We start from the raw sequence: 16,038 nt of genomic DNA on the forward strand, positions 1-16,038 counted from the left end.
TCTCCAGCTCTGTGAGGAAACATCAAACACAGGCTGACAGCTGGAAGCAGAATCGATCTGAACATCGCGAAGGTGAACTCTGATGATGGTGCAGAGCCAACAAGGGATGACTCCTGGCTCATCAAGTAGGCAGCAGACTCCTTGCTGCAATTTTAAGAGGCTCCTCAGATTTCTGTCACCCCAGGTCTCACTCAGCACCAGGGGTTACCAGAAGTGGGCAGGCTGAGCAAGATCTGGAGGAGAATTGTTACCAACTGCCTCTGACTCTCACCCAGCCTGAGAGCAGCTCTTCACCTCACATGGAGGTCAGCCTTTCCCCCCCCCCCAGCACTGCTGCCCACAGACACAAAGCCAAGAGAAGACTGAACTTTGCTCAGCCCACCCTCCTGCACAGGCTGGCTGTACACAAGGCTGACAACCGTTTCCAACCCCAGCAGGGAGCATTGCTGCCTGCGTCAGCTCAGGCCAGAGCCTTCTCCCAGGCTGCCTGCGCTCTGCCCATGCCCTCTCAGCACCTCAGGCACACCAGCCAGGTTTACAGGAGGACAAGAGACACTGGCAGCCCTTCCACAGTCAGAAAAGGAAAAGCAAAGAGACCAAGATGAGTGCAGACACCAGCGTGGTCTGGAAAGCTCTTGAGGGCAGTGGATTGCTGTTGCCCAGCTGGATGCTCCCAAGGGTGGGAATTCCTGGGGGTTCAGTCAGAGCAAAGGCAGCTCCACCACTGGCATCAAACCTAAGGAAAGCATTTGGCTTTGGAAGTTGGAGAGTTGCTGTTTAATCCAGAGACAGCACAGCTGAGTGAGTTTAGAATGTAAGTTACAAAAAAAAAAGAAAAAAAAGAGAAAGCACTAGAAAATAATCTTGATACAAGAGCAAAAGATCTGCTGAGGTTCCCCCCTCTGCAGGGGGAAATCCTGCTCCATGATCTGCCCAGCACAGCTGGGATGCTGCCAAGGCATTTGTTTGTTCCCAGCACAAGCTAGGAGGGCAAACTGTCCTGGGTGCAAGTTATGTGGGGGAATCCCCAGCAGTGGGAGTTAAGATGCTGCCACCAGTTCTGGTTTTGGCCTGTTCTTGATGGGTGATGCTTCTGTGGAAGAAAAAGAAACTTGTTACAGAAACAGAGAATGCAAACAGGCTCCAGTCATCTCCTGAGGAAGAACTAGGGCTCAGAATTCACTCCTCTGTAGAGCAGTAAATGCTTGCAGCACAGCACCTGCAAAGTCACTGAGATAATAAAAGTTTGTTATAAATAACTCTCACACTGAGCATGCTCCTTCACAGCACCTGAAGAACTAACAGAGTTTCAGGACATACCAAACACAACCTTGGAAAGGCACTAGCCCAGTGACACTGATTTAGGGCAGTGGCTTCTCACAAGGGAGCAGCAGACAAACTTTTCCCCTCACCCCTTTGATCTAATGAGTCTAAATGAGGCTCAACCAGCTGCAAGCAGCAGAGGCAATGGTATTTTGCTTGGCCACCCTGCTGGCAGCAGAGAGATGACATCTGATCTGTGTTTACTACTAAACAAGCACTAAGAAGAAGGCAGCCCCCGTTCCCCACACCCCTGCTGTCTGCCAGGCAGATTGCACGCAGAGGAAATGGCCTCTACAGCTCCTGGTTTCCACAAGCTGAGATGGTCCAGCTTCTGCAAACCTATGGTTCTGTGTTCTGCTGTCCCAGGAAATAAATTCTTGACCAGTTTTCCTTCTAAGCCAAGCCCAGCTCCACCTCACTGCTTGTCTCCAAGAGTAGGTTTCACTTTCAGTTCTCCAGCATGGACAGACATCTGGCGATGCTCTACGAAGGCTTCTTGCTCACCAGGTCATCATGGGCCATTTGCTCACTGCTTCAGAAGCTCTCTCCCACTTCCCTCTTCACATGGAGCTGACCAAATCCCATTGCTGAGGTTCTGGATTGCTCAGGAGCAAACTCACACACATCATCAGCTGTGCAGAGCTTGTGTTCCACCAGTCCTGGAATGGTGGGACTCCTGCAGTCCTCACTCAGCCAGCTCCACATGACTGTTGTTACCTGGAGCAAGGTCCCCAGAGCTGCAAGCAGGGATGAGCCTCCATGGAATCCAGGTTTGTGCAGTGTGGAGGCCACTAGCTGTGGCTACCAAAAGGTGTTCCTGCCCTGCTCCTGTGTGTTGGGATAACAGGCAGGGAGCAGTTCAAGGTGGTGTGAGAGAGCTATGCATGGGTCATGTCGAGAGGCAAGCAGAGAGGTCCTCATGGAGCTCCAAAACAGAACATCCACAGGGTGTTTCAAATCAGCTGGCTGTCCCACAGCAGGCACAAACTGTGACTTGAGAACAGCAGATATAACAAAACTCCTCAAGAACAATGACCAGATGCTGACTGAATGAAGAGACTTGGGTTCCCTTTGGTCAGCTGGATTTGTCAGGACTGCATGAACTAAGCTCACACAGCCCAGGTCAGCAGGGCTTTACACCAGGAAGTTAATATTCCTTCACATTTGCTAGGCCACCACTTACAATAGGAAAGGGTCTCAAACTGTGGCATGGGACTGAGCATGAGAAGCCAAAGCTGCAGAGCAAACAGAGAAAGCATACCTGGGATCTTTTCTGGAAGGGGCTCTGAAGGAACTTCTGGAAGCTCCATCTGTTCCTGCAAGAACATTGAAGACAACACATGACACAAACCCCACACACCACCACAGACCCTCACAGCACAGTTTGCTGGAAAGACTCTTTGGGAACAGAGTGACAATGTAAGAGATTCCACAAATGAGCTGACATCTGGACTGCAGCAAGGGTTGTGGCCTTCAGTACTGCCCAGTGAGGGTTTTCTGGTTATTAAATGAGACTTAAGAGGGCCCTGTATTAGCTATGAGCCTCCTCAAACCAATGCCAGCTGCAGAGCCTCTCCACCTAGTGTCTGGAAGAGCCACAAACACCAGAGATGGTTGGAGATGACCACAGTCACCGAGTGCTGCAACCTGGGCATGACCCAGAGCTTCACCTAGTGAAGTGGAACAGCTACCCAGCAAGAACAGAGATCAGCTGACTGAAACAGACAGCAAACAAAGGACAACTCTTAAAAGTATCCTGTTGGAGAATGACCTCTGTGTGTGGATCAATGAGCTTGATCTTTGATGAACACAATAGTTCATAGGTGCAAACAGGTGAAACAGATTCTGTCAGGAAATAAGTTATTGAGTGGGGAAAAAGACACTGTCCCCTCTATTACAAACAGCATCCTGGAAAGGTGGATTTAAAGTAATTGCAGAACATCAGGCCTACCTGAGTAATAGTGTTTAATTCTTCTAGAATGGCATCTTCATCTTCCTCAGTCAGGCTGCCAGCCAGCAGCTCATCTATTTGCTATGAAAGAGAGGACGACATGCTCCAGTCAGCCACAGCCCAGCAGAAGCAGCTCTGGAGCTGGTACAGGCACACAGAACAGCATAAATGTGGGGTGAAGGAGTACTCAGGAAAACTAACAGCAAATTGTTCTGCAGCACTTGAGATTTCCTTCCCAGTCTGATCACTTCTGACACAAGGCACACACCAGAGGAACTCTGGATGGCAGCAGGCCCTGCTCACAGCTACTCACACACACAGAGTACATACCCTCTGGTACTCCACAGCGTCCTGGGTTTCCCCTATTATTCTTTCTACTTCTTCTATTGACATAACCTGAAAAAAACAAGAGCCAAAATCCAGGTGTGAGTGCAGGGAGAGAGCCACAAACTGCCAGGACTTGGCCTAGTCCAAAGCAAGCTTGTGCCCAGCTGACTTGGTGATACCCACCTGGTGCATTTTGTTCAGACATTCGTTGCCTATTTTCAGACCCTCAATGACCTTCATTTCGATCTGGGTGAATTCAATATCCTGGACCTGAAAACAGAAAGGACCAAGGGAAACATCACAGGCTGCCACATTCCTGTCATCAGCCAGACACAGACTGCCATGATCTGCAGGGAAACTGTGGAGGTATCAGTCAAGTTCCTTTCTCCAGTGAACAGAGGATTCACTTATACCAATAGTATAAAGCTTTAGCACAGGTACCTGCAGAAACATTTCCAGCAGCCCTGGAAGTGACTTTCTAGCTGACAGTCAAAGCTGAGGCCACAGCTTCCTGGACAATCACACCCATTTCTGAAGCCAAGCTACAGTGACAAGCCCAAGGAAGCTTCTACAGCAGCTGTCCACACTGTGACTAAGGTTTGAGCAATTTACAAACCATGTATTTAACACATAATCCCCCCACAGACACAAAACAGCTTCCCCACGTGGTCCTTCAGGGACAAGTCATGGCACGTGTAGAATTTCAGACACCTGCCCTTCAGAAGACCTCTTAGGGCTTGACAGTTAAAATGTGATTCCACACAATCAAGAGGAACATCGACAGCAGAAGAAAAGGCTCACACCAGGCACACAGAGCCAGCTGCTCACTCACCATCCTCTCCAAGTTGCTGATTTGGTTCTCTGTTTTGTCTAGAAGTTGCTCTTGGTAGCGTTTCTTCTTTAGCAAGAGCATAGCTTTCCTGAAGGAAAACAGGAGGAGGAAAACTCAGCACAGATGAAAGCAAATAAGCCTAAAAGAATCACATCAAAGCCGTGTCTGTTTCCAAACAACTCAAGTGTAAACTAAAGGACCACTCTGAACTGCTCCTGGGAAGTATAAAAATGAGCAACTAAAGCATAAATCTGCTAATCCAGTGCCTGAAAATTTAGAGGTGTGTGCTGTGGATTTAAGATTTCCCTGGGGCAGTTGTGCTGGAGCAAAGTAAACCAGTGTCTCTGGGCAAAAGGCTTACAATACAGACACCAAATGAGGTAAGAGATGGCCACTTACATAGCATCTGGATGTGCCACTGGTACTGTGGTAAAGAAGCACTCTTTGACCACCTGATTTGAGACCAGCCATGGAACATGGGCAGCCTCTCATAGGTTTAAGTATTAAACATCAAACTAAGCTTCCTTTCTGAAAGAAGACTCTGTAACTACCCCCACAGCTCACAGATACCAATAAGTCAGTAACTTTTCATTTCCAGAGAAACAACCCCGAGTTTGGCACTGACACTCCCTGCTCGAGCCCCTGGCAGAGAGGACCCCTCCTGGCTCACTCTTTTTTGCCGTCCTTCAGCAGCTGCCTGGCCAGGGCTCGCTCCCGCTCCAGGTTCTGGCTTATCCGCTTCTGATACTGCTTCAGCTTGTCCCGCTGCTGCTTCAGTTGCTGCAGGACGGAGAGGAGCAGACAGTCAGAACTGAGCCCGGATGGTCCCAGCACTCCCGGAGCGCTCCTACAACCCTCCTGCCCGCTCGCACGGGTCCTGTCTCTTCCCGCCGTGCCACAAACAGGGGTTACACCAGCAGCCGCCGTTAAAGCGACAGGATCGCCCCACTTCGCCCCCTCCACCCTTCCGTGCCCCCTCAGCTGCGCGGGGGTTCGGCGAGCAGCAGCAGCAAGAGCGCCCCGGAGCTGGCAGCCGCTCGAGGGCTAAGTCCAGGCCGAGTAGGGCGGCGGCAGCCCGGTGACAGCGGCTCCACCGCTCCCTGCGCAGGGGAACGCGCCGGCGCTGACCGAGACGGGCCCTGCCTCCTCCGTGGCCCCGGCCCAGCTTTCTCCGCGGCCCCGGCCTGGCTGTCTCCGGTGCCAGGGCTCCCCCATCTCGCCCCACCGCGCCGAGCCCAGCTCCGCCCTCACCAGCACCGCCTTGTCCTGCTCGGTGACGCGGCTCCGCCGCTTCCTCCCGAAGAGGTTCCCCATCGCCCCGGCGCCGCCGCTCCTGCCCCGGGCGGCGCGGCCGCACCGCCCAGCCCCGGCGCCGCTCCGGCACCGCCCATCGACGGCGGCCGCACAGGGCCCGCCCCGGCAGAACGCAAAGGCGAACGTGAGCGCGGCGCAGGAGCCCACAAAGGCCACCGGGGGGCGCTGTGGGGGCGCGGCGGTTTCCCAACCATCCAAGCCCTCGCTTTGCACCACGTCCCTCATTATGGTTTTGCCTCTGGAGAAGGCAGTGTGGCCCTCTCGTGACCATGACGCTGAGCGGCAGCCAGGTCCTGGTGACATGGAAATGAAACCTGTGTGGGAGAGGGTCCCCAGGGCCAGGGTCCCAGGGAACCATGTGCCGTTTAACCCCACCGGTGCCCACGCAGACGCCCAGTGCTTCCATGACCATGACCCCAGGGAGCATCAGGGACACGACCCACATCTTGGTGGCTTTGATGGTCATCCCGACAGCTCTTCCTACCCTCTGGTTCCAGCCAGGAGAGACTCCTTGCCCCACTGTGCTTTCACCAGTGGCCCCAGAACTGGAAGGTGCGATGTTGGTTGGCATTCAGTGTTCCAGCCAGGACCTACCGGGACTGTACCAAGACTGGTCATGGTGCTGGTGAAAAGGACACCCTGGGCTGGGGACAGGGAGGTGACAGTGCTGTGAAGGCCCTCAGGACAACCATGACAGCTCTGGTTTATTTGGTGGCTCTGGGCCACAATCACCATACCAGCTGGATTTGGGGCGCAGACCTACACACACACCTTTCTGTAGAGCTGCGAAGGAGAAATGTTGAGCCCCAGCAGCGGTGACCTGGGCTTGTACGAGAGCCTTTCTGCCAGGGTCTCCACGTGCCATCAGCCTTTTCTCCAGAGGGAAACAACCCAGAGCCACCCAAGCTCTCGCCTTGAACACAGTTTGGTTCCTCTGCGGTCTGCAGCTTTCTCCCTTCCCCCCTTTGGCCCCAGGCAACTTATCCTCAGGCTGGGAAGTGTTTCTGCATTTATTTTTTATTAACCATTTATTTGCAGTTGTTTTACTCTCACATTACAATCGTGTTGGGGTTGGGGGTTTGGTTGGGTTGTTTCTTTTTTTTTTTTCTTTTTTTTTTAATATATCTTTTTTTTTTTTTTAATTTTAATTTTTGTAAAATAAATAGAGATAAGTGAACTTTTAAGGTAGGATGCTCTCCAGAATCCTTGGGTTCAACTTCCATGATTGAAATCTCTGCATCAGACCTGTGAAAATACAGCCCAGCCACACAAAGCACACACTTAGATGAAAGCTCAACAGGTCGAGTTAGTTAAAAACTCATCTCCTGGCCCTGGGGCTGGCTGGCGAGGAGCAGCAGCTTCCCCCACCACTCACCTTTGCACTGTGCCAGGTTTATCCTTGTTCCTTTCACAAATACACTGATAGAAGTTAAAAATCTAATGTGGGTTTTGTTGGTTGTGTTTTTGTAAGCTGTGTTAAGTTAATCGGTTAGGTGTAGATCCCAAAGTCGGGCTCCACGCTTGCCAGCCCCTGGGCACAGGCAGGGTGGAGGAGCTGCGTACCGCTGAGAGCAGCGCAGGAGCGGGCTGGGGAGAGGCACAGCTCTGTTAGATCATAATTAACTTTTGGTAACTTCAAAGTGGACTTTTAGGTAGTTTTTCTCAAGTTTTAAAGCCTTTGATTCATCGCCCTGTGAAGTGGCCCTCGGCCTCCCTGCTACAGGAGGGCACAGTGATGGTGCTCAGGGTAAGGACGCAGCACCCAACCTTCAGCATCTGCTCCACCTCCATGGTTCAAGGGCCCTCAGCACAGCCAGTATCCAGATGAGCATGCAGCACTTCACATTGGGATTCCCTGCAGTGAGTCTGGGACAGCCACCAGGCCACCTCCACAACCCCTGTGTGGCCTGGCTGTCTCTACACATATAGAAAACAGTTCTCTGGTGTATAAGGAGCAGTGACAGGTCAGACATGCTCCACGGGCGTCGTGGCAGAGGTGAAGCTGCCACCAGCACAGGGAGAGAACATTTCTCACCCTTCCCCTCATCAGCATTTGCTTCAGTGTCAGTGCCATCACTAGCAGAGTTTGCTGGGGGCCTGCAGCCCCTGTGGTACTGGCTGGGAGAAAGAATGGGGACTTCTGGACTCAGCAGGTCTCCCTTTGTCACCACAGTGGTGTTTGCACAGTGCAAGTTCTGTTCTTAGCCAGCTAAATTGCCCCTCAATGGAGCCTGAAAGAAACCTGCCCTCTGGCTTTGCCTCCCCCTTCCCCACAGCTGTCTCCAGACCCATGGCAGACTTCCAGGGACTGAAACATTCATCAATCAGAAGGAAGGTGCAGAAGATGGAGCCGGCTTTCCCCTAGGCAGCTGGGTCAAAGCAGGATGCCCTGCTGCCTTCCCCCTCTTTAGTGATTCTCTTGTGCTCAGATCACGTGTGGTTACACACCCAGTTCTGCAGAGACAACAGGCAAGCCACAACCAGGTCCACACGGAGCATGCAGCTGCAGACACACAGCAGCAAGTGTGCAAATTCTCCTGACCATCACCTTGTTGAGTAGTAGCACATGGGAGCAAATGGAAGCCTGTGGCTTGAATCTGGAGCTTCTCTCACTGGCTGGGTAGAAAGCTCCTAGGCTGTCAGATGTGTTTGTGGAGTTCACCATGGGCAGAAGGACAACTGACTGCAGAAGTAACAGTGACTGAGATGCCCCAAACCTCCCCACCAGCACCATGTGCATGTAGCAAGTGGTTGCCGAGTGACTTGTTCCAGGCTTGTGGGGATGTTAGAGATGTTCCTTCTCTTTTTCCCTCTTCTTCTTGTGTGTATGGTGGCATCCTGCCCTGCTCCTGTCATCTCCTCAAGGTTCCTGCCTCTCCTTGCCACCAAGTCGCCTTCTGTCTATGCTTCCACTGGAGAGGATGCTGCAGAGAGGATCAGGTTCATGCAGGGGAGACACTCTCCTGCTGGCCTTGCCCACACTTGGGCAGCGCAGAAGCACTCACATTGTTGTGCGGGTGGACAGCTCAGGTCTCGCTGCCCCATGGAGGAATCCCTGTCTGGCAGAGGCTAGGCAGCAGCTGGAGGGGTCCCGTGGTCTGGTTGATGCATGGAGCTGTAGGTGAGTCCTGACTTCCTACACTCCAGCAAAACAAAGAAACAAAGACTAAACCAAGAAAGCCCTTTTTCAAGGGTATTGCCTCGTCCAGTCCCTTCAAGCTCAGGAGCCGTGTTTCTAACGGAGAAGCCAACCACTGGAAACAAAAAATAAAAAGGTCCTTTTCTGTAGCTTTGAGAGGATATAGCTGGGGGGGAAAAAAAAAAAGAAAGAGGAAAAAAAGGGAAAAAAAAGGAAAAAAAAAGGAGAAAAAAGGGAAAAAAAGAAAAAAAAGAGAAAAAAGGAGAAAAGGAAAAAGAGGGAGAAAAAAAACAGGAAAAAAAAAACCAGAAAAAAAAGGAAGACAAGGAAAAAGAGGGGAAAAAGAAAATAAAAAGGAAAAAAGAAAACAGGAAAAAAAGGCAGAAAAGGAAAAAGAGGGGGGAAAAGGGAAAAAGAAAAAAAAAAGGAAAAAAGGAAGAACAAAGGAGATTGTCTCTCTTCCCCTTGTCAAAATCATCAGTAGCTAAGTCAGAACAAAACTGTTCAAGTCATGGGTTGCAGCAGCAGCCAACACTAAACATTCAAGTCGATGATTTCACTATGTACACGGTGGGTGAGACACAGCCCTGCCCGCTGGGACGCCCTGCTCCACTGCCACTGCCTCCGGCCGTTATCTGATCCTCTTCTCCACCGAGTACACCGAGATGTAGTAGTCGTTGCTCCCAACTGCCAGGTGAGGCTGTGGAAAGAGCACAGAGGGGAGGTGAGCGGCCAGGTGTCAGGCAGCGAGGGGGGAGGCACACCCCCGGCCGACATTTAGCCCAGGAACACCCAGGTGCTCCCGAGCTCTGAAGCGCATCTGCCAGCGCAGCTCTGACGACAGTGCTGCCAGCACCTCCCTCGTCCCAGCGAGTTATAGACCCATTTCAGCCAGAGGGGAAAAAAATTATGGTGACTATTAGTTGCCAACTGCTAACATAATTTTTCTAAACGACCGCAAGGCTGCTGGTTAGGAACCGGCCCGGACTGAAAATTAGCATTGCCTCCAGTGAGAGGCCCAGAACAGACCCAGCCATGGAGACCCGGGCTGGACAGGGCTTGGTTGGTTTGCTTATTGAAAGAGCAAAACATTTCTAATGTTTAGCCCCTTCTGCCCCCATCCCCCAGCCTGCAGGACAGCAAAAAATCACTCTTTTAACTTCCGCAAACCTGAGGAGCTGAGCTCGCCTTTAACCTCGCTGTCTTCAGGATGCTCTCCCTCCCTCTCCTCCCTTTGTCATTCCCATTACATATTAAATATTTGTGTTCTGATCTGCAGGTTTCTAAAATAACTCTCTGTCTAAATGCCTTCTTTAACCTCCTCCTGCTTCTCCTGTCCCTTCACGTCGTTTTTCTCAAGCTTTCAATTTATTCTCCTCTCTGGGTGAGCACAAGTCCATAAAGCAGATGGGCACCTGCCTCCTAATTAAGTAGGAACCAGATCCTGCCTCTAACAGCTACTGCAGAGCCACCTCAGCTGTGACATATTCCAACATGTCCTTTCTCCTCTGATTCATTCTAGACTTCAGCAGCTTATGCCTTTAATTTCTGCAGGTCTCTCCTTTTTTTTCTGACGTGCAGTTTTTCTGCTGCACAGCATCAGGTCTTCCTAAAGCCTGACGTAAGGTGGTGTAAAAGCAGCCCCAGAGACACGAGGGTGAGCCCACCAACTGCAAGAGGAGGCAGGGAATAAATAAGCACATCAAATTTTGTGTGCTGGAAGTGAGAGGCTGCACCTCTCCACTCAGCTCCAGGCACATTCAGCTTGGACAACTGCTGTGGCAAGAGCCAGGGAGCTGAGCCAGGCTGCAGGCCCAGAGAGATGGGGAGGAACGTGGAACAGCATATCAAATTGATCTGCAAGTTAAAAAGGCTTAGCTGGTGGGAGCCCTGTTCTAGTCTCAAGTGCACATCACAAACTGGCAGCACCACCAGTGTGGTCATCTGGGACGCCTGGAGGACAAAGACTGAGGACCTGGACAGAGTCAGGCTCAAAGCATCCTCAGAAAGTAAGGCTGCAAAGAAAGAAAGTAAGCCTTGCAGTGCTAGAGGAGTCTCTGTGCCCTTCCCTCTTGCAATGTGGACATTAACTAAGAAACACAAGTTCCAAAATCCAAAAAGAGAGAATACAGACCCAGTGAGGATGGAAAGCCAGGCAGCTGATGGCTCCAACTCTTTGTCCCATGAAACCATCATAGTATTTGATATTGTTGATCAGCTCCCCGTTCCCATTGTAGATTGCAGTGAACTGATTCATTGAGCCACTGGAAGGGAACCAAGAGAACATGAGGCCACCCAGAATGGCATGGGATCAACAACACTGTTGCCTACAGCCCTCTTTTCCAGCTGAAACATTCATGAAACCAGTGTGCCATGAGTTCCTGAAAGTGGGGAGACTGACTTCAACTGTACCACGGCAACCACAGTGCAGAGAGACTTCCAGAAGGGCTGAAACCAGAGGCACCTCCTACACTGAGATGGGGTAATGTGGGGAGCTGACGCACACATGCACTGGGAGCAGATCCCCCAGCCACCTCTGTCAGATGGCTGTGGAGCAGTTGCTGGTCCCCACTCAGAGCCCCAAAATATAAATGTTGACTTTGAACAAGGATCTGACATGGGGGTGTGAGACCCTCCACCATTCACTGCCAGTCACCAGTGCAAAGGCCTCACTAATGTATGCAGCTGATAACATTCCTGAGCTGCAAACATGGGAAAGAAGCTGCAACAAAACCCAGACCCCAACCACACCCCATGAATGATGTCTGCAGAGATGAACTGGCCTCTCTGTTGACTCCAGGGATCACAGAATCCCAGCATGGTGGGGTCTGGAAGTGACCTCTGGAGATCAACTAGTCCAATTCTTCTGCTTAAAGGAGAGCAGGTTTCTCAGGACTGTTCAGGTGGGTTTGGAATCTCTCCAGAGAAGAAGCCTCTCTGGGCAGCCTGCTCCAGTGCTCTGCCATCCTCAAAGCGAAGAAGCTTTTACTTGTGTTTCAGTGCAACTTCCTGTGTTCTACTTTGTGACTGCTGCCCCTTGCCCTATCACTTGCCCACCACTGAAAAGAGGCTGTCCCCTGATGGATACAAGAGATGAAATGAGAACTTACCATGCAAAGAGGTTGGCTTGGGGGTGAATGTCAAGGGCTGTCAGGCCTTTGACTATCTGAAGGACCTTCATGGACTCTGGCATCCGGGGGTCAAAGAACCTCACATCTCCGTTCACACTGCCAACACACACAAGTTTCACAACATCAGGCTGTTACCAAACTGGATTCTAAATCCCAGGGAATGGAGCTGTATGCCTGCCTGTGGGCTCAGCACCTTGACCAGAAAAGGAGGACTGAGGAGACACACACCCTCCCCTTCTCCACCAGCATGGCTGAATTCCCACCAGTGCCACTTAGAGTTGGTACCAACCACAAGACATTAAGAGCTGTGCAAACAGCTCTGCCTCTGCCCTCAGGGGTGATCCATTATTACTTTTATTGCTTCCAGCTCGTCAAGGCTGTAAGAGCCTTTAGTGTTGTGTCATACTCAATACACTGAGCTGCATGTCAGACCCCAATTCCTGCTCCTGCTCACACTAGGAAATTGTATTAGAAGGCTCTAACCAGATGGGATCTGCTGGTACCATCCATTACACCAAATGTGGACACAGATGCACAAGTCCTGGCTGTCCGAAGTACTCTGGGACCAGGCATAACAGAGCCTGCCAATGCTCAGGCCATGTATCAGTCCTGCTAATGGCTTCATCAGGGGACACAGGGTGAGGAAAGCAAGAGTGGTGGAGGCAAGATGCTGTGCTTGGTACATCAAGCACCTTTCAAACAGAAAGGATTTCATGTTGTTAAGTGACACCTCTGAAATGCATCAGGAGAATCACAGCTGCTAGAAGTGAAGAAGGTGAATCTTCTCCTACTGGAACTGAGGACTGAAGGTGCTGCTATGGTACATCTGCTCTTCTGAGCTCCTGGTGGACTTGTGTGCAGGAAGACAAACAAAGTCTCTCATGGAAATCAACTTCAAAATCAACTCATCAGACATTCTGCTGGCAGCAGAAGTAAGGCTTTTGGCACCCAGGGAGATGGTGGAGTCACCATCCCTGGAGGTGTTCAAGAAACATGTGGACATGGCACTTTGTGATGTGGTGATGTCAGGCCAAGGGTTGGACTTGATAGAATGGAATGGAACGGAACGGAACAGACCAGACCAGACCAGACCAGAACAGAACAGAATAGAATAGACCAGGTTGGAAGAGACCTTCGAGATCATCAGGTCCAACCTATCATCCAACACCAACTAATCACCTAAACCATGGCAACAAGCACCCCATCCAGTCTCCTCCTAAACACCTCCAGTGATGGTGACTCCACCACCTCCCCAGGTAGCCCATTCCAATGGGCAATCACTCTCTCTATGAATAATTTCTTCCTAACATCCAGTCTAAACCTTTCTTGGTGCAGCTTGAGACTGTGTCCTCTTGTTCTGGTGCTGGTTGCCTGGCAGAAGAGACCAACCGCCACCTGGCTACAACCTCCCTTCAGGTAGTTGTAGAGAGCAAGAAGGTCTCCCCTGAGCCTCCTCTTCTCCAGGCTAAGCAACCCCAGCTCCCTCAGTCTCTCCTCGTAGGGCTTGTGCTCCAAACCCCTCACCAGCTTTGTTGCCCTTCTCTGGAAACATTCCAGCAAGTCAACATCTTTCCTAAACTGAGGGGCCCAGAACTGGACACAGGACTCAAGGAGTGGCCTACCCAGTGTAGTGTACAGGGGGAGAATGACATCCCCGGTCCTGCTGGCCACAATGTTCCTGATACAGGCCAGGATGCCATTGGCCTTCTTGGCTGCCTGGGCACACTGCTGGCTCATGTTCAGCCTACTCTCACCCCGTACCTCCAGGTCCCTGAGATCCTTTCCAACCAAAACAGTTCACACTGCCAACACACAAGTTTCACAACATTAAGGACAACAAAGGCAAACGCAGTGCATTGCCTTCAGTTTCCTTACCTCTAGAATACCTAACACTGACCAGAATGATTACTTGTGTCATTAGAAGAAGCTGCATCTCCAGCTGTCACATCATTAAATTTGAGATGGCTCTGAATGTATTGGAAGGCCATGCAAGAGCTTTGATGTGGAAGAGAGGTTCTGTGCTGAGGGACTGCACCAGAAAACACACCCCAGCTGAACAACAGCAGGCCACAAGAAGTCATCAGCAGCTCAGCTATTAATCCAGGGTATTCAGAAAGTGTTCAGGACCTGGCACTGTTGTCAGCCTGACAGAAGCAGAGCTGCAGGGTAATGAGTGGTGGCATGAGCATATGGATCAGCATCTTGTGGAGAAACAGCACCGGGCAATGGAGAGCCAGGATCCAGCTCAGGCACCAGACCTGTGCTACAAACTCCTGCCTCTGGTCCAGAGGAGTTCTGCTGAGGTTCAAGGAACTGTGCCACAAGCAACACAACATCTTCAAGGTTTTCAGGAAACAGCTAGGCTAAGACCTTGCTACGTCCTAATGTTTTTCTTGGATCTTGCTGTCAGCTGAACATGAGAGTGAGTGGGGAGACACAGAGCTAGGTGGCTTGTCTCAACAAACTGAGTCCCTTGGGGATGAGATCAGACCTGTCTTTGGAAGCACAACATTGCCTCATACCTCTTCAATCTGCAGAGAAAGCATCACATGCTGGAAATGGCTCTGAGAAGATGGGAGAAAAAGAGCCTTCAGAGCCAGGCTGGCCAAGCACACAGGCCTGACCCCTGGGATTGTTGAAGGAGATTACAGAAAGGAAGATTAAAAACTCTAATATGTGAGCTCGACAAATCTGGCAGCTGCATCACATAATCCCCTTTCTGAAAATCTTAATACATTTTTGCTGGCCCATCCCCCCCCCTCAGGAATGTTCAGAATCCCAGAAAATTGTTTTGTTTCCATTTTGTAATCAAGAAAAAGAGCCTCTTTATGTGCACACAGTGGCTTTGTGACAATAAATTATATTCTGCTGTTCCTTAATGGCCAAATAAGTATATGCTGCTCTCTCCACAGTATTTACCAGACAGCAGAAATGGATTTATGTGTAGAAAATTGCTAGACAGCAAAGTAATCCTGCATAGCAATATGCCCAACAGATGCAACATCAACCTTTCTTCTCGTGTTCCCTCGCAAATGACCCTCCAGAGATGTTGGCAATCAAGAGCAACCACCCTAAGACACACTATATCTAGCTTAGGTTTCTGGTTCACTTGATTCCTCCCTCACATGCCTCGTGATAGTGATTTCAGCAAAGATGCCTCCCTGTTTACTCTCAAACCACACTCGACAGGCTTCCAAAGAAAGCTTCACCTTTCTTTCTGCCTTCCCTCCACCAAGTATGGAGCAGGACTTCATTACTGAAGCAAATGTCACACTAAAGAGCTTTACCCTCTGAGCTCTTGAAATACCAGAGGCAGAATTTAAACAGAAAAACAAACTGTATAACAAAAAACAAAACCAACCAACCACATCTCAAATAGTAAAACCTTTCCTACCTGACACTCATGATGTTGCCTTCAGGATGCTTCTGCAAGTAGGCTTTCACCACCCAGGCTGTGTGCTCTCGGTAGGTCATGACACGGCTGGAGAACAAGCAGAGAAATGTTTTGAAGGGAAGGGGGAAGAGGAAACATGAGGATCCCAAGCCTGGGGAGGGCAGGGAGTTACCATTCACTCAGAGCCATCCTCCTGTCAAAGACACGAATGGAGCCATCACCCAGCCCTGCCACGATGAGCGAGCGATGAGAGTCACATGAGAGGCTGGTGACACAGCTGTCAGCTCCAGTGGGGATATCCTGAGGAGAGAGCACACCAACACCAAGCTGAGACCATGACTTGTCTTCAAATCACTACAGTCCAGGTCCTAAACCAGATGGACCCACTGGCCCCTTCCTCTTCCCTTCTCTATCCTGTAAATTGCTCCCAAACTAAACCAGGATTTCCGCTGGGCACTCGGAATGCTGGGACACTGTGTCACTGTGGAGTCTTCCACCAGGTTCTCTTGATGTGGCCAGGAATGAGGAGGTGGTGATCTTGGAGATGACAGTTAATGCTGCTGCCAAGTGTCTGAGCCACAAATCCCACAGTTCAACCCAAAGAGCCAGGTCCCAGTTGTTTTAAAG

General features: G+C 50.7%; 2 protein-coding genes across 6 annotated transcripts in view; both read right to left on the reverse strand.

The window, feature by feature from the left end:
* Positions 1-319: 319 nt before the first annotated feature.
* Positions 320-5,807, reverse strand: CHMP6 (charged multivesicular body protein 6). Its single transcript, XM_054170906.1, has 8 exons — positions 5,685-5,807; positions 5,104-5,213; positions 4,434-4,521; positions 3,785-3,871; positions 3,605-3,670; positions 3,275-3,355; positions 2,585-2,639; positions 320-1,093 (listed from the first exon to the last, which is right to left on the reverse strand). Exons 1-8 carry the CDS (start codon positions 5,745-5,747, stop codon positions 1,041-1,043), a joined length of 603 nt encoding a protein of 200 aa, XP_054026881.1. The 5' UTR covers positions 5,748-5,807; the 3' UTR covers positions 320-1,040.
* A 3,422-nt stretch (positions 5,808-9,229) lies between these two features.
* Positions 9,230-16,038, reverse strand: part of RPTOR (regulatory associated protein of MTOR complex 1) — a 171,637-nt gene continuing 164,828 nt past the window's right edge. For all 5 annotated transcript variants that reach the window (XM_054170561.1, XM_054170560.1, XM_054170559.1 and 2 more), the window contains 5 exons: positions 15,584-15,711; positions 15,412-15,498; positions 11,997-12,113; positions 11,021-11,150; positions 9,230-9,586 (listed from right to left, as the gene is read on the reverse strand). In XM_054170561.1, coding sequence (XP_054026536.1) covers positions 9,518-9,586; positions 11,021-11,150; positions 11,997-12,113; positions 15,412-15,498; positions 15,584-15,711 — 531 coding nt within the window. In that variant the 3' untranslated portion in view covers positions 9,230-9,517. The remainder of the gene's footprint in view (positions 9,587-11,020; positions 11,151-11,996; positions 12,114-15,411; positions 15,499-15,583; positions 15,712-16,038) is intronic.

The sequence above is a fragment of the Dryobates pubescens genome, chromosome 20 (genome assembly GCF_014839835.1).
Source record: "Dryobates pubescens isolate bDryPub1 chromosome 20, bDryPub1.pri, whole genome shotgun sequence".
Taxonomy (NCBI): domain Eukaryota; kingdom Metazoa; phylum Chordata; class Aves; order Piciformes; family Picidae; genus Dryobates; species Dryobates pubescens.